Source organism: Scleropages formosus, chromosome 20, assembly GCF_900964775.1.
Source record: "Scleropages formosus chromosome 20, fSclFor1.1, whole genome shotgun sequence".
Classification (NCBI taxonomy): domain Eukaryota; kingdom Metazoa; phylum Chordata; class Actinopteri; order Osteoglossiformes; family Osteoglossidae; genus Scleropages; species Scleropages formosus.
In genome coordinates this window covers 22,885,313-22,909,019 of record NC_041825.1, presented here as the reverse complement: position 1 = coordinate 22,909,019, position 23,707 = coordinate 22,885,313, and the positions used below count along the sequence as shown (strand labels likewise).

Below are 23,707 nucleotides of genomic sequence, written 5' to 3'. Positions count from 1 at the left end.
TAACGCTAATATTGTTTTTGTTGTGAGTTAGCAATATTATAATACAAACTTTTTACATTTGTACAATAAAAAGACGTTAATAGATATAAAATTAACGAAACCTCCTACCGCAATGCATGATGGTAAACTAGCCATGCCGGGAGATGCAGTTTTATACGTGTTTCAGAATTTTTGTATGATTTCATGTCAGCCTCAAACTTTGTTTCAAATAACTGATAACATATCCTATTCGTGTCACATATAACACGCTTCTCTTATTTAACCGTATTCGTCCGTTTTTATTTAATTTGACTCGATTAGATTAAGTTTGGTCATTCGTAGCCACCGTCGCTCGTCTCTTTGGAACATCTCGCGTCACACGCGCAACACTCTCAGAAACAAGATGGCGGACATCTCCCTGGACGAGCTCATCCGGCGCCGCGGCTTAAACGCTCGAGGGATCAGCAGCAGGTATAGGAATCGATATCGCTCATGGTGATTGAGATGAAGATGTGTAGAACTTGATGGACTCTATCAGTTCTGCGTATCTTTACTGTTGAAAATGGCGAGCTCCATTAGTTTTGCGGCACTACGTCTCGCGAACAGCGGGCCCAGTGCAGTGGTGTCCCTCGTCGGCCACACTCCTCACTTTGTCTCACACTTTTCGTTTGGGTAAATATACGAGCGATACTTCCAGAAGTTCTCAGACAAACCCGACCACAAAGAACGTGCTGTGTGCTCCAAGTCAGCACCAGCAACGGATTATCTCGCAAGAAACTGCACCTGTGTGGTAAACCGTGGAGTTCTGAGGAGGGGTGGGTTGGCACGGCAACAGTTTTTAATGAAATCGTGCTTATCATTAATGATTGTTACGATTTTCTTCTACCCCCCTCCTCAGTTTGTTTTGTTTTCTTTCTCTTCTTTGTGATTATTTCACTTTTTCTGGGGAAAACGAAATCTAGGTAATGAATTCTGCTTTTTTATTGAAAAAAGCAGTGCAGTGACTGAGAACATGACGTGTAGCCCATATGGAGTAATGTGTAAAAGACTGAAATTTTATTGTCATTTTTGTTTTTATTCCATTGTGACAGTGCTACAAATCAATATTTGTAACTTCCCTTTTCGCCAAACCTAATTTTGTGCTCTTAACTGTGTTGGTGTCTCAACCTTTCAAACTCTTACAGCGAATCAATAAGTTTGAGAACACGAAACAAGAGCGGCTGAAGGTGTCCAACATATTGACTGGAATGTAAAATTGTTTGTCCAGACCTGTGTTCCGGAGGGGAGCTGGAGCTGTGGGCAGGACGTTTGACGCCAGGCAGAAGATCGGCGTGTCCGACGTGAGGGAGAGGATCGGAGGAGCTGGATGTAAGAACTGACCCCTATCCCCGGGCCTTGCTGGGAATCTCGCGCTGCATCGTGAAATCGTCACGTTTAAAAGCTGTCAACATTGGACTATAGTAAACTTTAGAGCACTGTTGCCCTTAGCTTTGCGATAGAGGGCCTCCACCTTCGTGCCATAAGGCATTCTGTCAAAGCAGGTTTGTTAATGGGTGGTATCGCCTATAACTGGAGTTTGTGTTTGATCAGCCTTTGCCGCACCCGGCCCTCAAGCCTAAACAGCTCAGTTAGTCCACCGGCTTCCCTTGCATAAGTAGTGCTACTTTTTTGTTGAGATCTGCTCATGAAGTAGATTCTCGTAAATGAACTCATTATTAGATTACTATCACTCTAAATGGGGGGGAGAAAGTCGTGTGTTCCTGAGCCGCAAAAGCTTTGTTTCTTCCAACATGCAAAGTTTTTACGTTATCTTTTAAACCCAGGGAAACTGTAATTGAAAGCGAAGTCCATAATATGAGAGCTGCCCTGGACGCAGCTAAATATAGCTTTTAAACCCATAAATCCAAAATTCTCCTGTTTGTTGATGCCTTTTGCTCCTTTTCCTGTCATCCCTTGTCTTAGTATTTATTTTATTTTAGTTGTATTCTGTTTGTCTTAGTGCAGATGTTCTTTGCACACTTTAGCACTGTTGCCTTACAGCTCTGTGTTCAGACACAGGTTTGAACCCGGTGCAGTCTGTGGAATCTGCGAGTTCACAAAGGTGTCAGATGAATAAATTCACTCAGCAACTATAGTATGTTTTCAGAATTTGATTATTATACACGAATATAACTAACGTAGTGTTATAACATGGGGGGGAGATCTGGGCCAAATGCACTGCTCACCTAGAGAAAGTGCGCACGTAATATGTCACTTCTCCTTTCCGGTGTAGTGATCGTCGCGTGGCCACTGTCCGGCTCGCCAGGCAGGAGGTCACTGCAAATGGCCTCTCCTACACTACTGTGTTCATGACAACACCTTCTTGTCGGTCCCCCTATTTTCACAGAGCAGTCATGGCATGACTGAGTGTCCTGCAGTATAATTGGATGGGTAGGCCGGACTCGTTAGCCTTGGTTGGTAGCTAGCCTAAGAGATGGACAACTCGAGTCTCTGACTCCAGAACCGGGCAGATGAAGCTCGTTAGCTCTGTTAGGCCATCCATCTAGGAGGACACTCCGATGTAACACCTACGACCCGGGGACCTCGCTGTCGCCGTCCCAGCTTGCTAGGCCATGGCAGATGAACCCCAGGTATAAAGGGTGGGGCCAGTACTGCGCACACTCCACTCCACCTAAAAACTCCACTGCGGAAGCTCGAAGGGCACGTCCATGTCCACGAGCAACATTGACCACCGCCAGTGCTCTGCGCTAGCCTCTGACCGCGAGGACTGGAGAGACACCATTCACCAGGCTGTCTCCTCCTTCAAGAACGCACACAAAACGAGTCTTGAGGACAGAAGGAGATGGAGGAAGAAATGTGACACTGCAGCACTAAACCCAGAACAGACTTTCCCTTGCAGCCGCTGTGGCCAGACCTGTCTGTCCCACATTGGCCTCGTCAGCCATCAGTGAGCTGCAGCAGACGTGGGCAGCCCCCTTCCTAAATCTTGTTTGCGAAGCCAAGCCATGATTTCATAAATGCACATTAGGGGATATTATGGAGGATGTTGTAAATGCTGTAATGTGTGCAAATGTACAACACAAAGTTTTGTCCTCAGCTGACCATGGATCATTGACAACATCATTGATGAGTGTTGCTGACGTTTTCCTTTTCGTCTGTAGCGTTCCCCTTGAAAGATGCCAGAGAGAAGTTGGTTCAGAAGGATGCCCGCTTTCGAATCCGAGGAAGAGGGGCTGGAGGAGCTGTTCAGGATGCCAGACAGATGATCAACTCCCGCAAGCAGCAGGCGCAGAGTGCACCTCAGCTGCAGACGCATAACGCATCACATTCTCAGCAGTTGCAGGGCAGCAGTACCAGTACAGACGGACAGAACACCCGAGGGGGGCTCACGCTGCAGCAAGGCCTGGGGCCTAAGAAGCTGGTGGATGCACGTGAGCGGCTTAGTCTGAAGAGAAGCATTGCCGTTGCCTTACCAACTCTTGGTTCACCTTTACCCATCAAGATCACAAAGACCATACAGGTAGGTGGGGAGTTGTTATAGTTTGCAAGTGTATATATTGCAAAGGAAACTTTTGGATTCAGCCTGGTAATGCATATAATGATGTGTTAAAATTGATCCATAGTGTTTTAATGATAGTCTCAGTCCTTAGGCATTCAGTGTACAATGGGTCCCCTAGTAACAGACTTATTTTTTTTAGGAGTGATCAGTATTTTTTCTCACAAATAGAGCCAGTGTGCAGTTCAAATTGTGTGCTAAAGCATCACCTGATTTCATAACAGCTATCTGTCAGCAAAGTAAGCGATCCCTTAAGTCTGTTAACACCCGGCTGTAGTTCTGGACACGGTTTGTTTTGCTTTCTTACTCGCAAAAAGTCATAAATACTCAGCCAGGGGACTGAGAACAAGCATTGTGGTGAGAGAGAGATTCTGCTGCTTTGTTCCTGTCCGAAACACGGACGCGAATGTGTTGCTCATATTTACATTTATTCATTTTGCACTTTTCTCTGATTCGGTGTACAACTCAGAGTAAACATAAGTGCATTTCACAAACAGAGTTACAGGTACAGAACTGCATTTCTCAAAAAATAGTCAGTCAAATACCAGTTTTTGCACGTGCACATTGCATGAGTAGGTCTGTATCGAATTGGTGGTGGGGCTTTTGCCTGATCTGTGCCACATTTAAGTAACTGACCAACTCTTGGTCCCAGTTAAATTCATGAGTACAAGACTCAGTTATAAGGTTTCATAGATAATGGTAGCAGTATTAAGACTTTGAGTCCTCAAGGGTTCTGCGAAAAACACGACAACATTGTACTTTAAGCACTAATAAATTGTATCAGATCTAACATGGCCTTGAACAGTTATTAACTAAACACAGAATAATTACAATGAGATGACAGTTTCTTTTTCTCTCCTACAGCAGAGGCCTGTGGGGATGACGAGTGGGGTCCGTGTCAATGTCCCCAACAGGAGTGCCCAGGTAATACTGCCACGTGCTTTTGTACCTTGTCACTGTGTTCTGATGCACAAATAGATGAATAATTTTGGCCACTTAGCCTTTGTAAACTTTCTCATGTAATGTTAAATCTTGATTTAATTTGATTATCCAGATATGTCTGTATATTTACATTTATTAATTTAGCAGATGCCTTTTTCCAACATCTCAGAGCAAAAGGTACGCTTATATTTATAAAGTGAGACTGCATTCCGATGGGTATTTACAGCAGCTGTGACCTTTTAGTTGTAAATCTGTTTCTAGATCTCTCAAGCTTTGTGCCGCTTACATATTTGTTTGATCTCAGACTCTCTCACCGGAGGATGATGACATCCCTGGGAAACAGATGAAGATCACAACAGCCAACAGTTTTGTTCAGACAAAGGTCAGTGTTCTTATGCAAAACTCCCTCAGGGATAATGGGTCTGTGTCCTGCAAAACTCCTGGTAGCATTACTCACAGGTGAAGAGCATTTATGTATCCTGTTATTTTCCAGCTTTTGCAGATATATTACTCAGACCTAGACTACAGTTGTCGTTGACACGACTGTTTGACATATTTCCCACTTTCACTTTCTTGTTTTTTGGCAGCCTGGGCTTATTAGTTCACCATTCTCCATGTCTACTCCAATCACCAAAGTTGTCCAAAATGACAGCTACACGGCTCCGCCTCCAGCCACACCCAGTGCGCCCCCCAGGTCTGGCCCTGCCCAGCCAGTAACACGTACTGCACCTGCTGCCATTCAGCCTGTGTCTCGAACCCTGGTAACTGGCCAGGTGCAGCAGGGAGCAGCTAGCGGAAGCCCTAGTACACAGCCGGCCACTGCACAGGTGAGCCTGCATCTCCACAGTGGATCTGTCTTATGTTCTTGTTTCTGAAAATATCCTTGTCCAGTTAAATGTCAGTGTCCTTTACTGTGCAGATTTAATTTTAACCATAAACAGAATAGTCACAATGAAGATGTTTGGCACAGTGTCTTAGTCTTTACTGTGAGGTACAGGTGTTACGCTTGTGGCATGAGGGCATTCTGAAGCTGGCAGATTTCCATGAGGTGAAGAATCCTTTTTGCTGAGAGAGACATGCTAATCTGTTCTTTAAAATAACCAAAAAAAGTCCATTAATTTTTCTTGCAAATCCTAGTAAAGATGCTCTCTGTATGACTGATTTGTGTCTTTGTTCGATTCTTTGTTGATGACCCTGTGAGAGTATGTTATCGCTAACCAGGTAATAATTTTACCCCACTTAGCCAGCATTTAGTCCTTTGGAGGGAACCAAGATGACGGTGAATAATCTTCACCCCCGGGTCACAGAGGAGGACATTGTGGTGAGCATTTCTCGAACTTTCATCTACAGTCTATTTGATTGTACATAAATGTGCTTGGGCAGGGCATGGTCACTTCTGACATTTGCCTGTGTTGGCTTTTGTATGTATGTATTAAGACCGATTTGTCCATACAGGAACTGTTCTGCGTGTGTGGTGCTCTGAAGCGAGCCCGTCTTCTCAAAGTGGGTGTGGCAGAGGTTGTGTTTGTGCGGAAGGAGGATGCCATCACCGCATACAGGAAATACAATAACCGCTGCTTGGATGGTAAGGCTTTGTGATGGAGGAGGGCACTAGGGATGGACATATTCCACCCACCCACAGTAGCAGATGAAACACTGCTCAGCTGGGTCAGATTTAATCTACTGCACTGAGTACAGTTTGGCTTTCAGAAGCATTTTTCTGTAAGGTTTAAGGGTAATGATGCAATGCATTGCTGTTGCAGGAATCCAGAAAAAATTTTTTACCTCTATTGTTTTCCAAAAATTTTCATTAACAGAATGAAAGTGTTCCAAACATACTTTGGGCTTTCCTGCTTCTCATTAGGGAAAAAATGTGGTTAAATGGTAATGGCCAGTTTATTTGTTGAAAACGCTTACAATTGATGGGTTTTTCTATATTTTAAATAGCACTATTGAGTGAAAATGAGTTTTTCTGTCAATGGTTCAAATATGTGATCGTTTGTCATTTATCTCAGGTTATGTAATCGATAAGGCAAATGCCATATTCATCATTAATTGAGAAATGTTATAGGTAGAGTTTTAGCTGGTAAGTTATTGTAATGTATTCATTTAATAGTGGCAAATAGTTTAATTTCTGAGTAGAACAGAGAATTAATTGCCGCCTTTCCTTTTGTATTACTTAGGTCAGCCAATGAAGTGTAATCTTCACATACAGGGAAGTGTCATCACCTCAGACCAGCCAATTCTGCTGTGAGTCTCTCTTGCACTGTAATGTTGTCAGGCTATGCAACTGTATTTGACTTTTATTTCTTTGCTGTGTATTTTTCAGGCAGTGTTTTTGCCAATTTGATTGGGATATTGTTTCTGTGCAGTTTCTTGATTCTTATTTTTGATCTGTAACTGACTGTACAGTAACTGATCATGCTTTTGAGGCCCTTGTCTAAACTCCCTGAACTGAACACGGCCAACATACTGGTAAGTTTTTGAAAGTGCTTAGATGTAATGTTCATTTCTCCATCCCAGGAGGCTGAGTGATACTCCTGGGGCAGCCGGAGGGAGCCGTAAAGAGGGTCTGCGCTCATCTCTCCCCCGCTCTGGTAGTCGATCCAGCTCGTCTCAGCCCACGCTGGAGGTTGATCCCCAGACTATACTGAAGGCCTTATTCAAGTCATCCCCTCAGGTCCCCTCATCTACTGAAAGCACCAGCGTGAAGATGTAACACAAGAGGCAATGTGGCACAATGGCATACAGCATGAGGGACATACACACATATATGATACAACATACGAGTTATGGTCCACCTTTTCAGAAAATGGAGGGCAATTTCTCAGTGTAATGCACATCATGTACAAGCAAACACTTCCAGCATAATACTACAATATTCATACATTATGATGTCCACACATTCTTCTGGATACATGTAGAATTTAAGAAATCAGTGACAGAGTAAGCATTCATAACTTCAGCATTGTTTCTGTGAAAGTACAGAGACCTTCCCCCTTTTAAAACTTCATACTTTGTACTACTTTTTGTGATGTAACATCCCCTACCACTATGCTGAAGAAAAATTTAAAACGGAACAATAAAGGAATTGCTAGAAATGTACAAATACAGCTCCTGACCACTTTTGTATATGAGTTGTGAAGGGAAGTTAGATGAGTTGTTTCTCTCCTGTGGTTCACTTACACACATGTTCAGGTTGTTCATATTGAACATCTACCTTCTGTGAGCCTCCAGGTATCATCTCCAGCCATACAGTCATGGACAAATCTTCATTCATGAGCATACTGAAGGAGAACTATTTCATTTTTATCACACAATGGATATTTTTAAGCAAATGTGTGCAAGACCTTTGTCCCTATAGGTGTAATTTTAGAAATAATTTCCTTTGATTCTTTAACAGTGTTGGATTATATATGGTTTACCTGCCAGTCTTCATTGTTTTGTACCTGTGAAATTTGCAGCCTGTAAATGACATTAGTTACTGTTGCCCCTCCTGCCGTCTTTACACGGTTTAGCATCTGGAAGACCAGGGCAATTCAGTCAGCAAAGTTTTTCGCTGTGGCAATATGGAAAAGGCCAATTAGGAGCATTGTTGTTTAAGTTACACATCTTTGTTGTATTTTTTTTTTCCTTCAAAGTTACATTCACTGGTAGGTAATGTCATGTTGATTGACTGATTTATTGCTCTTTGCTCAGTCTCCCAGACATGCAGTGTGTTCAGGTCTGTTTCACTGGTTTCTCTGTAATAAATGTTGTTTATAGAGAAACTTGTGTTTTTGTGGTGCTTCTGCAGTCTTTTCCCCCTATAGGTAAAGTTGCCTTTCTTTGCAAATGGGGAGAAACACACACAGCCCAAAACTGCTTGTCCTGAGCGGGGTTGCGGCGAGGCGGAGCCTAACCCGGCAACACAGGGCACAACGCTGGAGGGGGAGGCAACACACCCAGGATGGGACGCCAGTCCATCGCAAGGCGCCCCAAGCAGGACTCGAACCCCAGACCCACCAAAGAGCAGGACCCGACCAAACCCTTGTGCCCCCATGGGGAGGAACAATTCATAGTAATTGCTGGTACAAGTTCCAGTCCAGAGGATCCCTGCTCCCATTATATCATGTTATTGTGAAAGTTCATTGGCTTAAAACATGATGGGCTAAATATGATACTGGCTAACTGCTTTTCCGAATACATAGTTTACATACATGGTCTTTTAAGATTTTGGCTTCTGTAGTACTGGTGTCTAAGAGGGCAATGTTTTTCTATGCATCTGCAAGTCATATTTAAATATATTTCAGCAGTCAGTGTGTCCAAAAACGTCATAACCTAACGATGTTCCTAACGTCTACAATGGAAAAACAGTGGTTTATGTAAAATATGTACCTTGTACACTAGTAGCCTACGGATAACACTAAAATCAGTATATATTTTTATGCTAAGTTATGCGGTAAGCAAATTAATCTATTATCGAACTACAAGATCGCTATTTAACGTTTCTCTCTCCAGCAGCAACCTTTCTCTTCCTCCTGGGACGGTTACTGCAGCCTATTAATTTCAAACGGAGGCACGTCCGCAGTTACGTCATGACGCAGCACGCTGAAACGCACGTTCGAACGTATTTGGCGCGAACTACGGACAGATGGTTGCGTGAGGACACTCGTTACATATTTTACAATGCATTTACTAAGCCATGTCCGTGGTGACTAATTTTTTCCTCGTTCGACTGATGCGCAGTATAACTGCCATGCTCTAAATTTTGATCTGTAACTGACTACACATTACCGATCATGTCTTTATTGAGGCCCTTTTCTAAACTCCCTGAACTGAACATGGCTAACGTACTGGTAAGTATTGACACCAGCAATTTTTTAATTATTATTATTATTATTATTATTATTATTATTCGCTTCACCACGCTGCAAGATTGTGTTATAAAATGAAACAAACGTTAGTTACGCTACTACGCTAGTGCTAGAGAAAACGTTTGTTGGTGTTGTCCGGTGTAACAATAATACTCCCTCGGCTACGGCGACCGCAGCTCGTGGGCAACGACGACACGTTTCAGCACGTTTTGGCCGATGCTATTGTTAAGCAGGAAAACAATGTCAACGTTAACGTGTGAGTACCATCCCTCACCGCTGATACTCAGACGCCTCATTGTAGTGACGTCACCTGGTGTGACGTCAGAGGTGCGTTAACGTGCCCTTACGTTGTCCTGTGTCCGTCAGGCGTCTCGCCCGCACTCTGCCCCTGCCCGCCGAGAACGAAGACAGCCGCCCCCGCATCGACCTCGTGGTCTTGATCGTGAATCTCCGTTCAGAACTCAGGTGCGGTGGTCGCGCGCCTCCAGTGTGCTGGTTAACCGTTTGACGCAGGAGTTGCGTGTCTGTGACGTCATATGCTTCGAATGTAAATCCCAGTAGTATACCACAGTTTAACAATTCTTACCGTATGTAGGCTGTTGTGTTTTTCATGTTCTTGCGAGTTTAATGTTGAGCAAATGTGGCATGTTTTTGTCTAAGGGTGAAATATTTCTCTGCCCCAGCCTTTCATCAACAGAAACCTCTTTGAAGCACCTGGACACGGGTTTCTTCTTGGGCAAAGTCTGCTTTCTTGTAACTGGGGGTGAGGATACTGTTTTATGTACTTTCACTGAAAAGCAAATCCAACCATCCCTGCCCCTTTATTAATTTCCCAGACAATTTTTGCCAAAGTGGTTTACAGTTTGAAGGTGCTTAAAGCTACATATTTACCCATTTATACAGCTGGGTAATTTTATTGGAGCAATTTAGCATGAGTACCTTGCACAAGGGTACTACAGCTGGAGGTGGGGATCAAACCTGCAACCTTTGGATCCAGAGGCAGCAGCTCTAACCACTACACTTCCAGCTGTCATCTGACCAGACATGTGCTGTAAGATTTGTGAAAACCCTTTAATTTACATTTATTTATTTGGTGCTTTTTTTCCAAAGTGACTTGCAGTGTTAACATACTTACAATTATTTACACATGTATGCAGCTGGGTAATTATACTGGAGCAACTTAGGGTAAGTTCCTTGCTCAAAGGTACTACAGCTGGAGGTAGGGATCAATCCTGCGACCTTTGGGTCCAAAGGCAGTTGCTCTAACTACTACACTACTGGCTGTCACCTGAAGCCATTCAAACATGAACTGACTGTGGGTCACCTGGCACGTGCACTGAAGTGGAGTGTTTCTAGGTACATACTGGTGTTTTTCTCCACAGCTCGATGCACATCAGTCCCCCATGAGCGCCTGGCGTCCCTGAGGAAGATCGCTGTCTCCCTGCATTGTCCCCTGCTATTCACAGAGGATCAGGTCTGTGTCTCTTCCTGTAGATAAACTTACAAAGGTGCCGTCTCCAGGTGTGGCTCTTGCACATTGAATGAGTGTCATTTTAAAAGATAATTTAGTCCGATTTTGTTGATTAGCACAGGCTTTCGACCGGTGCAGTTAGCACATATTGCATCTTTGTAAACATTCGTCCACCTGTTCTGTAGAGGTACAGTCTTCCCCTGCTTTATGAAGGTAATGTTTTCCTGAAAAACCCTTTCTAAGGTGAATTCTTAAAGATGGTAGTTACCAGGAGTTTCCATGCTGAAAATGTTTGTTCCAGAACTGCAAAGCTGACACCCATTTATGCTAAAATATCACAAAATAAAGGTGAAATGGCACAATTGCTCTAGTATTTAACATTAGATGTTATAACAGTGGCACAGCAAGTAGCGTTGTGAATTTGGTCCTTTTAAATGAAGAGCAGTGCTGGGTACACCCAAGTAGGGGTATTAAATGAAACTTGTTGTAAAGAGTGTCTTGGGTTATGGGTATTTATGCAGCATTCATGCATCTTATTTTATTGAATCATTTTGCTCCTCCAAGGACTTGGGGCAGGAACCTTTTTTACACGTCTAAATCTTTAACCGTGCTTGACAGCATGATGTCTACCCTTCCTCCCTATGTCTCCCTGGTGTCCTCGTGCAGACAGCGAAGGGGATCAGTGCTGCCGCTGGGAGAGTGCTGAACATACTAAGGGTGTCTGCAGGGCTGGTCCCTTTGGCCACCGGCCTTGGCCTCTCCACCCTGATCCGCTGCAGCCTCCCTCCTGACTTGGACTGTCAGGATTGACTGTAACTCGATGTGTGTCTGGTGACGCTGTGCTTGATGATTCTGACTAGACCAGTTGCTGTGTAGCTCAGTGAGCAGCAAATTTATTATACATGTTTTCACTCACTTTCAAACTCCAAACTTACTCAGACATTAGATTCCATTTGATCTTATGTGTTTCCTCATGTTAAATAAAAGCATTGACCAGATTATTCAAAGTATAATTATTTTGGTTATGTTTCTGATGACCAGATTTAGACTGGGATTCTTTAAGTGTTTTTGTGTTTACATGAATTGATGTTCCGCCTTGCTCAGATTTGTTTTTTGGTTTTGAACAAATGATTCAGCTTTGTACGTGTTTTGTTGCACATGAGTGTTTTTATATCACTTAATTATTTTAGATTTACATGTTTTTCACTTTCAGCTTCATTTCTTTGTGATGATGATGGCCAGACCCTTTTAGTTAATCGCTAATAAATCATGGCTCTAATGCCTGTTTATCCTTTTGACAACACCAGAGGGGGCCCTTTGTCGCTCTTTGCACTTGCCTTGTTTCCTTCACTCTCTACGCTGCCATGGACTGGCATCCCATGCAGGGTGTACTCTGCTAAATACCCTGTGCTTCCAGGATAGGCTTTGGACATTTAATTGAGTGATTGATGGATGGATTTTGCGATCAAGAAATCATTGCCATTAAAGTTATTATTGCTTCTATTTTTACCTTAAAGCCCATTAGTTGTCACATGTATTCAGCTATTGCAAGCGTACAGCAATAGTTACTCGGCTGAGGTTTTAGCTGAAAACCGTTTGCAGTGTTTGCATGATCAGGCAGCCATGAAATGGAAATGCACTGGAGGGAATTACACCACCAACCTCTGGCCTCAGCAGAGCTTTCTACAAACATGTATCTGTTGCTTGAACACTTACGTGCTTTTTATAAAGTCCTCAGCTTATATATTTTTTGTTTTCTCCTGAGTGTAAATGGGGTACTGTACCAAAAAAGCTAAAGAAGGATTTGTCTAAACAGCACATAAGCATGAGGACACCTTATGTTAAGCATGCATGACAACTGAGTAATGTAACCTCTTGACTTTTTAAAGAACTCCTCTTGAGGTCAGAGGTTAAGTTCCCTATCCACTTTGACACCTGCTGCCTTAACGCTGTACTGCAAGACTCTCCTTTTTAGTCCCTTGAGGGTAGCGGAACCTGAAACAAAACCCATCCCTTTCCTTTTTCATTATAAGAGCTCACTGCCTGTTTCCTGCTACCCATCTGTCGGCTCCTCATCGTTTATTGCAGCATGTATTTTAATGATCGCAAAGGCTCCCCAGTGGCTTGTTGAGCTATAAATACCAGTAGAGGTCCCTGTGAGCATGCCCTTGGCCTTTCTTCCAGCCTCTGAAATGGCTCCCGTTGGCCCACCCACCTCTGACTCTACCTGTCCTTGTGACTGATGCAAGCTCCTGGTTGACCTCTGAGATGTTGGCTGCTGGAATGGCTTTGGGGCAACTGTCCAAGTCTGCCGGATACTGTGAAATGCACGCAATAGCAGGTGTGGGGTCTGGCTGGGGGGGGGTCTCACTGTCACAAGGAGACCTAGAAACACACAGGAGCTAATGTCTGATTCACATCTGTGATCTATTTTGTCCACACCACATGGACTAACGTTTCTTCACAGCAATAAGGCATCATGTGGTTAGTTCATATAAATGTTTCCTCACTTACCGGTGTATTTCAAGAAGTAATTAAGGAACTCATTTATTCTGTTATTTTGTCTTTTCACACTTTTATAAAATGTTTTCTATGCATTGATTTCCATTGGCTTTTCCAAAGCATGTTAGAATGTTATCCATTTACCCAGTAGGGTATTTCTCTAATTTTTTTTTTAGGTATAACAGCAGTGGTCATCCTTGAATTTCAAATGACAACATTTTGTGCCAAAGTCAAATAATTATTCTTTTGTTACTTAACTTTCTTGGTATACAGGTTTTACTTTTTTATGTTAATAGAAAGAAGAAGCCTATTAATATTTTAACTTGGCAGACACTTCTGTTTTACTGCTTCTCCTGATTTTACAACAGGAGCCGTTTGCTGTGACTGTTAAGGTGTCTCAAGGTCACAACAGCAGTTTCCCATCCTCGTTTTCAGTCAGCAACTTTGTGGTCACAAGTCCAGAGGCATGTGTTGACTTGGACTCCATTTCAGTGAACGCCAACGTGCCGTGTGAGAGGCTGAAATCCGCCACGCAGCTGAGTGGAACAGGCACGTACCCCCTTGGCGCCAGTGCTATCAACCGGCTGACCGACCCACAGGGCACCCAGGCAGCATGTGGAAGGTGTGCTTGTTGACGAAACCAACCATTGTACATGCGGCTGCGGACAAACACTGCCGTGGCAGAAATGGACTTCAGACCAGTCCTCTGGAAACTGGAAAGACTGGAATCTAAGGAAATGTTATGAACATTACAGTCATGCCCATGTGGCACATTTTTAAGTCAGATGCAGATTATGCATGTTTAACTGTTGTGTTTTGGCTTAGGTGAAGGACATACTGCATACTTTCAGACTGAGTTTTTCATTAAATCCCAGGGTGAGCTGCATCTTGCATGACAAATGCCTAGCAGAGTTGTCACAGCGAAAAAAGGTCTCCACGGTTCTCTGTGTATTTGCTGGACAGACTGTTGACTTAGGAACCAAGGTGGCACAGCAGGTAGTGCTGGTGCCTCACAGCTTCCGGCCTCTGTGTGAAGTTTGTACATTCTCCTCATGTTTGAGTGAATTTCTTCCGGGTGTTCTGATTTCCTCTCGCAGTTGCTGCTGTTTCAGCTGACCTGTGAACCAAAGTTGCCTGCATTGTGTGTGTATATCTCTCACTTGGACTGGTGTCCTGTCCAGAGTGTACCCTACTTAGCCTTGCACCCTCAATTTCTGGAATACGCTCCACACCGCTGTGACCTTGACTTGGATAAGCGGTTAAGGAAAGTCAGTGAGTGTTGTTCCAATGCATGAGAGATTTTACAGAATTTACCATGGTATATCTGGCACTGAAAGTCGTCTTGCACAAAGGTGTCAATGTGTCACAATGGCGTTACCAGTAACTGTCATTAGAGGAAAGTATGTGCTAAATGAATACATCTAAACACTTTGATGGTCCTGTGCTCCGATTTGCAGGTTGTAAATGATGTTACTCTTGCTTTTCATAAAGAGTTGATCCCTGTGCAGAAAACAATGTGACCTTTAAGGTCAAGCAAAACAACGTGTTTATCAGTTCCCCCGGACATGGCTGCATTCCAGGAGAAACTGCCTGCTCTTCTTTCTTCCTGTTTCTGGAAGGCTCTCCCTAAACATTTCTGAGCTCCTACACTGGTTCCAGTGCCTGTCCTTAAAACACATTGACATTAGTTGGCTATCAAGTAGAGGCGTCATGTTATCATTACCTTTACACCTCACCGGAGAAGCCTGTAGATTCTATCCAGTAGGTGGAGTAGTGGTTAGAACTGCTGTATTTGGATCTGAAGGTTGCAGGTTTAAATCCAACCGCCAGTTGTAGTATGACTGAGCAAGGTACTTACCCTGAACTACTACTCTTAAAATTTCCCAGCCCTTTAAGTGGTAAGTAATTGTAAGTCAGTGAACCTTAGTTGATGAATAAAGATCTAATACATGTTGTATAGTAGTATAAACATATACTGGACACGTTAAACATGTAGAAAGGAACTGCGGGGAAGCCATTATGTGATCATACCAACAGATTTTTAACTCTGTTCTTGTAAATTGCTATATTATTCAGTGTGCAGCGTGTGGTTTAATTTTTCAGCTCCTGCAAAAAACTCTTCACTGGTGTGATGTGTTTTGCTTCTTTGGCGTGAAGCGTTTTCTTACAGAAGAAGATCTTCAGCTTTTCAGTATGTGGTCACCTTTGGTTTAGTTTATGATCAGGATGGCGTCAGTAGATGGTGACACTAATGTTCATGCAAACAACCCGCACCGTGCAATGCGTGTAGGAGTAAACAACCATGAAAATATTCTGGTGTGTTTTGTTGATTTTTTTACGCTCGCTCTCTTCCTCTGTCTCCTTCTGTCTCTGTGTAAGTCTCTTTCTCTCTTCACACCCATCTGCCTCTCTCTCCATCGCTCTCTGAGGGAAAACAGACCGAACTGGTGTTCATCAAGGGTGTGTCGCTATGCTTTTGCACGCACAGCAGTGGCCTACAGGGAGCCTTCGAGTTCCATGGCTTCCTGCAGCTCTGCCCTGGACACGTCCTGGGTTATTTCAAGAAACGAGACAGGCTCAACAATTTTCAGATTATCTTATTCTGTCCCAGTTCAGTTATCCTGATTATGAAATCAAATGTAAATCTGTTTCACTGCAGTTGATTCTGTTTAAAATTTATCCTGCAATTTCAAATCAAATTTGAGTAACTGGGAGACACAGCAAGTAGCGCTGCCACGTCACAGCGCAAGAGGATGTGGGTTTGATCCCTGCTTACCCTGTGTGGGGTTTGCGTGTTCTCACTGTGTCTCCATGGGTTCCTCTGGGGGCTCGGGTTTCCTCCCACAGTCCAAAGATGTGCAGTTCAGGTACATTAGTGACTCTAAATTGCTTGTAGTATGAGTGACTGTGTGTGTGTCGCTATCCTGTGATGAACTGGTGTCTCATCCAGGGTGTACCTCCCTCAGCCTTGAGCCCAAAGTTTCCGGGATATGCTCCGGTTCACCGCTACCCTGCTCAGGACAAGCAGTTACTGGAACTGCATGGATTGTATGATGTGGAAGAGACTGCAGAAGAGGACAGATGCTTCCTCGTGTATGTTGCTTCACTCATATGTCAGCCTCCTATAAGACTTTTAACTTTCCAGATGTGTCACTAGACAGGCAGCAGGATGTGTTTTAAGTAGTGTAAAATTTTAATAATTCTTAAAATAAAATCAATTAGTTTAAAAATGATCTTTCATATTCTTGAAGGAAATAACAGAGGTGCACAGCTTTAAAGTACAGTGGCGGAAGCATTTCCTATAGCAATTATCTTGCTACCGTAATGCACCCATACTGTCCTCAGATTTTTACCCAAATGTAGAACCTGCCTGATATGATCTTGCTGGAATCTGTAATGTAGCTAAGAATAATGCAGAGGAACTATCAAATATAGTAATTATTAAATAGCAGGGGGAAATATAGATGTAAAATGTGGCTGATGGTTCATCTCCATTCCACAGCCGCAATGCAGCATCAGTTCTGCACAAAGTGGATGAGGATTCATGCCGTGCTCCCCTGCTTCTTGTGTCTCATCTGTTTATTCCACCCAAATGTCTTGAAAAGTCCACCAGCCAGAGTGTCATGTGCCCTCAGCAAAAGGAGCAAAATTTCGGCGGGTCTGTATGTTTAAAGTGCTCTGATTTTGATGCGTGGCTCCGCGTCAATGATGCTTCTCGTTATTTCTCACGGGAAGAACAGACCTGTTTTACGCTCTTTGAACATGCTACACTTTCCCGGTCCATATTCGCGTTGTAGAGCTGAACCATGTCTGCAGCAGCTCATCATCATTTTTCTTCGCACCCCTAATAGGAATGTAAGACTTAACTCAGTATTAAAGTCTACTTTTTGAAAATTTTATTAAATTAGCATGAATGAATATTACCATGCCATATATTCTGTTTAGGGGGCGCATTGGCGCAGTGGGTTGCACCAGGTCCTGCTCTCTGGTGGGTCTGGCATTCGAGTCCTGCTTGGGGTGCATTGCAATGGACTGGCGTCCTGTCCTGGGTGTGTCCCCTCCACCTTATGCCCTGTGTTGCTGGGTTAGACTCCCCGCAATGCCGTATGGGACAAGCAGTTCAGACAATGCGTGTGTATGTATATCCTGTTTAGATCCAAGCCAATCCTGTATGTACTACTATGCACACACACACACACACACACACACACACACACACACACACACACACACACACACACATTTTCAGAACCGCTTGTCCCTTACGGGGTCACGGGGAACCGGAGCCTACCCGGTAACACAGGGCGTAAGGCCAGAGGGGGAGGGGACACACCCAGGACGGGACGCCAGTCCGCCGCAAGGCACCCCAAGCGGGACTCGAACCCCAGACCCACCGGAGAGCAGGACTGCGGTCCAACCCACTGCGCCACTGCACCCCCCTGCTACTACTATGCAATGAAAAGTAAATATTTACTTGTAACACGGAGTATGGCTTGAGAGTATGTGAAGCTCTTAGTTTTACCACAAAATGGTTATTTAATGAGATACAGTCTTCATCATCTGACATAATACATGTGTGATGGCCAGTTCCGTGTGTTAGTTAGAGAAACACGGAAGTAGTCCAGGTGCAAAAATAAGTGAACCATAAGTTGCCTTGGTTAAATCAAGTAGGTAAGTAGAATCAGGGGTGTCAATCAACAATTTCTTAATTTTATAAGTTTGTTTTATATATTTTTTTAATATTTCATGCAAGAATAATGACCATCTCTGTAGGGTTCACATGCTTTCAAGCATAACTGCATGCGTCAGTACATGACTTCCTTGGGAAAAAAAACAGGTTAGTCTGAAAAAGTACTTTTCTGTGATAAATTAATCCTGAAGTCAATAGTTTCTTTTTCATAACAATTACTTTATCTCCATTTAGTCTTTCTACATCTAAAAGCATGTTCCTTGAATACTTGCCATGGTGGGTTTGAGTATCATTGTTATTAAAGTGAATTTTAATTTCAGTTAAGACCTAAATATTTTGCATTTCAACATAAGAGGAATATTCAAAACAAGCTGAAAAACCAGTTTTTATTGTTTCCCTGCATTATTTGTATTGCAAAAACCTGCAGTGGTTTCTCTCATGAAATCCTCCAAAACACAAACCAACTGGTATAAAAAGAACTTTTTCCATACATACTGTATATATAATATGCTGTATATTTCTTTTACCATGTGATTTTGTTTCAAAGGATGCCGACAAATAGATAACTCAAATAGATTATTTTATGATCACTTAAGGGATGCAGACTTATGTGTTTCACGGGTGTTTGTGAAATATTTCACGGGCAGCTGACAAACCCCTGATCGCAATGGAAACAAAGCCCCTCGTGATTTTCACGTGTTCCATGTGTTTGTGTGGGTTTCAAGTGAATTGCTGAATAGAAATTGCCCTTTGTGTGTTTGCATACCTGTATGTTTGAATGCAGGTTTTATGAACCAAGTTTTTTGGAGAAAGTTTTCAAATTTTATGTCTGTGTAGTTATTGCAAGTAAATACATTGTAATCATCTGCATCTCTCCGCTGGAAAGTTAATAGTTGAGCAATCATGTATTGCTGTACACTGTATAGTGTATACTCTCACTTTCTCATGTCCTGGTCAGGGTCACGGTGGTATGAAGCCCATCCTGGGACCACGAGGCAAAAGGCTGGATGCTGCAGAGATGCTTTTCTCCAAAGCAAATTCTACTAAGTACTATGTAGGAGTATTTACCACACCTTTCCCCCTAAGGTAATTTATAATGCATGACATACTATGTACAGTGAGTCTACACACCAGCGAAACACACACAATGGACAATTTAGACTGAGCGGGATCGAAACTATCTCCAGAGCTATATCATCGGGAGCAGTATGCTCCTGGTAGGGTCTCCCAAGGCAAACAGGTCTGAAGTGAAGATCCAGACTAACATGATCCAAAAACCCCTATGAAAAAAGTAAACAGGAGAATGTTTACCCTGCCCGGAATAGGGTCACCAGGACCTACTCCTGGAGCCAGGCCTGGGGGTAGTGTTCCTAGGCGAGCACCTGGTGGCTGGGCAGCCCACGTAACCTGACTGGGTTCAGCCCGAAAAGGCAATGTTGGGGGGCCATGAGGGCTCACCACCTGCAAAGTCCAACATGAAGGTTGGGTGCGATGCTTTTCAGGCAGCAGGAGTGGGTAGGGTGGCACGTGACGTTGCGGCCCCTTGTGACAGAAACTAGCTCTTAGCACGTGGAATGTAACTTCACTGGGGGGGAAGGAGCCGGAACTGGTGTGGGAGGTTAAGAGATACCAACTAGATATAGCTGGGCTCACGTCCACTCACAATGTTGGCTCTTGAACCAAGCTCCTTGTTAGGGTGTGTTCTCTCTCCTACTCAGGAGTTGCACAGGGTGAGAGGCAATAGGCAGGTGTGGGAATACTCACAGGCCCCCGGCTGGCTGCCATACAGTTGGAGTTGATCCCAGTGGACGAGACGGTTGCCTCAATGCCACTTAAGGTTGCAGAGAAGAATACTTTGACTGTTGTCTGTGCTTATGCACCAAACAGGAGTTCAGAGTATTCAGCCTTCTTGGAGAGAGTGGGTGGGGTTCTGTACAGAGCCCCACCTACAGACTCCATAGTCCTGCTGGGGGACTTCAAAGCTCATGTTGACAATGACTGGGAAATCTGGAGTGGGGTGATTGGGAAGAATGGCTTGTCTGAACTTGCCGAATGGTGAAATGTTATTGGACTTCTGTGCTAGTCATGGTTTGTCCGTAACAAACACCATGTTCGAACACAAGGATGCTCATAAGTGTACTTGGTACCAGAGCTCCTTGGGCCAAAGGTCAATGATTGACTTTGTAGTTGTTTCATCTGACTTGAGGTCACATGTTCTGGACACTCGGGTGAAGAGAGGTGCTGAGCTGTCAACCAATCATCATCTGGTGGTGAGTTGGATCAGATGGCGGGGAAAACTGATGGACAGACCCGGTAGACTCAAGCGCTTAGTGAGGGTGTGCTGGGAACGACTGTCTGAGGACCCTGCCCAGAATGATTTTAACTCACACCTCCTGGAGAGCTTCTTCCATGTCCTGGAGGAGGTAGGGAACCTGGAGTCTGAATGGACTCTGTTCAAAACCTCCATTGTGGAAGCAGCCAGGCACAGCTGTGTCCAAAAGTTTGTGGGTGCCAGTCATGGTGGCAACCCAAGTACCCACTGATGGACACCGATAATGAGGGAAGCCGTCAAGCTAAAGAGGAAGGCCTTCCGGGCCTGGTTGGCTCTGGGAGCTCCTGACTCAGCAGGCGAAAAAGGCAGCAGCAGCTGCGGTTGCAGAAGCAAAATCCAGAGCATAGGAGGAGTTTGGAGAGGCTATGGAAAATGATCGGTTAGCCGCAAAAAGGTTCTGGAGAACCATCCAGCGTCTCAAGAGGGGTCAGAGGAGCTTTGCTCAAGCTGTGTTTAGCAAAAGCTAAGAAACTCTGAACTCAAATGAAGACATTGTTGGGAGGTGGGAGGAGCATTTTGAGAAACTCTTAAACCCGAGAAATATGACTCCCTTACAGGAGTCAGGACCAGAGGCTTCTGGGATATTGGAGTCCATTTCCCTGGTAGAAGTCACTGAGGTAGTTGGGAAGGTCCACAGTGGCAAAGCACCGGGGGTGGAAGAGATTTGCCTGGAACTGCTTAAGGACCTGGATGTTGTAAGGCTGTCATGGCTGACATGCCTCTGCAATTTTGCATGGACCTTGGGGACAGTGCCTTTGGTTTGGCAAACTGGGGTGGTGGTCCCAGTCCTTAAGAAAGGGGACCGGAGAGTGTGTGCCAACTACTGGGGTATCACACTTCTCAGCCTCCCTGGGAAAGTCTATGCCAGGGTGCTGGAAAGGAGGCTCCGGCCGATAGTTAAACCTCAGATTGAAGAGGAAGAATGCGGATTCTGTCCTGGTCGTGGAACAGCGGACCAGCTTTTTACCCTCTCACAGATAATTGAAAGGACATGGGAGTTCGCTAATCCAGTCTACGTGTGTTTTGTGGACTTGGAGAAGGTCTATAACTATGTTCCTTAAGAAATTCTATGGGAGGTGCTTAGGGAGTATGGGGTGCTGGGGCCACTACTGTGGGCTGTTTGGTCTCTGTACACACAGAGTGAGAGCTGTGTCCGCATACTCAGCATTAAATCAAGCCCGTTCGATGTGGGTGTTGGACTCCTCCAAGGTTGTGCCTTATCTCCGCTCCTGTTTGTGGTTTTCATGGACAGGATGTCAAGGCGCAATTGAGGTCAGGAGGGCATTCGATGTGGGAGTCGAAAGGTGATGTCTCTGCTTTTTGCAGATGATGTCCTTTTGACACTGTCACATGGTTGCCTCCAACACGCACTGGAATGGTTTGCAGCCGAGTGTAAACTGGTTGGGATGAGGATCAGTACCTCCAAGTCTGAGTCCATGCTTCTCTGACGGAAAAGGATGGCATGTCCCCTCCAGGTAAGGGGAGAGAATTTGCCCCAGGTGAAGGAGTTTAAGTATCTTGGGGTCTTGTTCACGAGTGAGGGGAGAAGGGAGCATGAGATCTGTCGCTATACCGGACTGTAGTGGTGAAGGGGGAGCTGAACCGTAAGGCAAAGCTCTCTGTTTGCTGGTTGATCTATATCCCTACCCTCACCTATGGTCATGAACTCTGTGTAATTACCGAAAGAATAAGGTCGCGGATACAAGTGGCTGAAATTAGTTTTCTCTGCAGGGTGTTGGAACTCACTCTCCGTGACAGGGTGGGGAGTTTGGACATCTGGGAGAAACTCAGAGTAGAGGTGCTACTTCTCCATATTGAGAGGACCCGGTTGAGGTGGTTCAGGAATCTGATAAGGCTGCCCCCTGGCCACCTCCCTTTGGAGGTATACCAGGCACAGCCAACTGGGATGGAGCCCCGAGGTCGGCCCGGGACCCGCTGGAGGGATTATATCTCACAGTTGATCTGGGAACTGCTGGGGATCCCCCAGGCTGGGCTGGAGGAAGTTATGAGGGACAGGGGTGGCTGGTTCTCTCTGCTCTCCCTGTTGCCACTGCGACCCTAGAAGGACAAGCGGGCAAGAAAATGGATTGATGGGATCAAACCTGTGTCCTTTCACATCACCAAAACACCATGAGGCAACCGTGTCGCATACTGAACCATCATGCTGCCCTCTTTGGCACAGGCCTTTTGTTGAAGTTTCAGAAGCTTTACCAGTTTAGAACTGAACAATGGCTACATGATTTTTATAGACTTTACCTATTTACCAATATTGAAACTTTTCCCATAAACCTTTTTAGTTGATAGGACCACAATAATTTGCATTAAACATAACACATTCAACAAACAGCAAAATTAACAAATTTCACCTATGAAATTCACAGTTTGCTTCTTTTAATTTGTCAACATCGAACAGAGAGATAAAAAGAGACTAAGGAGGCACCTGTGGATGAAACTGTCTGAAAGGAGCATGTGGTACGGAGGATAGATTGTGTAGCAGTTTTGTTTGTTGGCTTTTGAATTCAGCAAATCAATAGTAATCACACCTTAAAATAGAAAGAAATATGTCATGTTCAAGGCTGTATTCTGCAGAGGTTGTCAGCTTATTTTTAGGGGATGGGCTAGAGTGCAGCTGGTAGCGTAGTGGTTAGTGCTGCTACTTTTGGATCCAAAGGTTGCAGGTTTGAGTCCCACCTCTGGCTGTAGTACCCTTAAGCAAGGTACTTACCCTCAGTTGCTTCAGTAAAGTTACCCAACTGTATAAATGAGTAAATAATTATAAGCATTGTAAGTCACTTTGGAGAAAAATGTCAGTTCAGGGAATCATGCAATCTAAAGAGATGGTGCTTGCACCTTTGCATACTTCAATTTAAGCTCCAACTTTTTATTCAAATTTCCTCCAACAGGTAATGGCTTCTGATTTGTCATGGTAATTTCAAACAGTGTAAGTCTTCCATTGTTACATGTTCATAATTACACACATTCCCATATTCGTCAATATGCCCCAGAAATCCCCAGCTGATCCATGGCTTTGTACTGTGATACAGTTAAGTCCATTTCAACATAAGAATTTATATTCAATACAAAAAAACAAGTGAATTAATTTTTTATTGATAAGCCCAAGCAACCTTTCTTTGGGCTAATGTTGAATCTTTACAGTATTAATTGAGAATAAAATATTTCTTCAAGTTCTTACTTTCTCAAACTTTTGCTGTGTAAGTGTTTGTTTTGGAATTTTATCAAAAGCTGTACTACTCATACTTTAATCATAACTTTACATCTTTTTGATAAGGTGTCTTCATTTCTTCAGAAAAATCAAAAATCAAATCCAAAAATCTTTTTGTTAAGGTGTTTTCATTTTTGCCCACTGATGGACATCTCC

At 43.9% G+C, this 23,707-nt stretch overlaps 2 protein-coding genes across 3 annotated transcripts; both read left to right on the top strand.

The window, feature by feature from the left end:
• The first annotated feature begins 320 nt into the window (after nucleotides 1–320).
• On the top strand, nucleotides 321–8,207 carry LOC108939789 (polymerase delta-interacting protein 3-like). The gene is made up of 10 exons (XM_018761393.2): nucleotides 321–450; nucleotides 1,247–1,347; nucleotides 3,141–3,499; nucleotides 4,400–4,459; nucleotides 4,782–4,859; nucleotides 5,065–5,304; nucleotides 5,721–5,798; nucleotides 5,933–6,062; nucleotides 6,661–6,727; nucleotides 7,001–8,207. The coding sequence occupies exons 1-10, from the start codon at nucleotides 383–385 to the stop codon at nucleotides 7,194–7,196; spliced, it is 1,377 nt and encodes a 458-aa protein (XP_018616909.1). The 5' UTR covers nucleotides 321–382; the 3' UTR covers nucleotides 7,197–8,207.
• Nucleotides 8,208–9,073: 866 nt separating this feature from the next.
• On the top strand, nucleotides 9,074–14,598 carry pane1 (proliferation associated nuclear element). 2 transcript variants are annotated; one of them, XM_018761659.2, is made up of 6 exons: nucleotides 9,074–9,315; nucleotides 9,510–9,589; nucleotides 9,700–9,798; nucleotides 10,017–10,096; nucleotides 10,716–10,807; nucleotides 13,799–14,598. In XM_018761659.2, the coding sequence occupies exons 1-6, from the start codon at nucleotides 9,259–9,261 to the stop codon at nucleotides 13,799–13,801; spliced, it is 411 nt and encodes a 136-aa protein (XP_018617175.1). In that variant the 5' UTR covers nucleotides 9,074–9,258; the 3' UTR covers nucleotides 13,802–14,598. The 2 variants fall into 2 exon arrangements, with proteins under 2 accessions (XP_018617175.1, XP_018617174.1); XM_018761658.2 differs by lacking the exon at nucleotides 13,799–14,598 and adding an exon at nucleotides 11,471–11,817.
• Nucleotides 14,599–23,707: the final 9,109 nt, after the last annotated feature.

Bases quoted from the DNA above. Each gene is read 5' to 3' on its own strand.
- LOC108939789 (XM_018761393.2), top strand. From the start codon at position 383: ATGGCGGACATCTCCCTGGACGAGCTCATCCGGCGCCGCGGCTTAAAC. The intron at 3,500-4,399 runs GTAGGTGGGGAG...TCTCTCCTACAG, and splicing joins AGATCACAAAGACCATACAG to CAGAGGCCTGTGGGGATGAC. The intron at 6,728-7,000 runs GTGAGTCTCTCT...TCTCCATCCCAG, and splicing joins TCAGACCAGCCAATTCTGCT to GAGGCTGAGTGATACTCCTG.
- pane1 (XM_018761658.2), top strand. From the start codon at position 9,259: ATGTCTTTATTGAGGCCCTTTTCTAAACTCCCTGAACTGAACATGGCT. The intron at 9,799-10,016 runs GTGCGGTGGTCG...TCTCTGCCCCAG, and splicing joins AATCTCCGTTCAGAACTCAG to CCTTTCATCAACAGAAACCT. The intron at 10,808-11,470 runs GTCTGTGTCTCT...GTCCTCGTGCAG, and splicing joins TGCTATTCACAGAGGATCAG to ACAGCGAAGGGGATCAGTGC.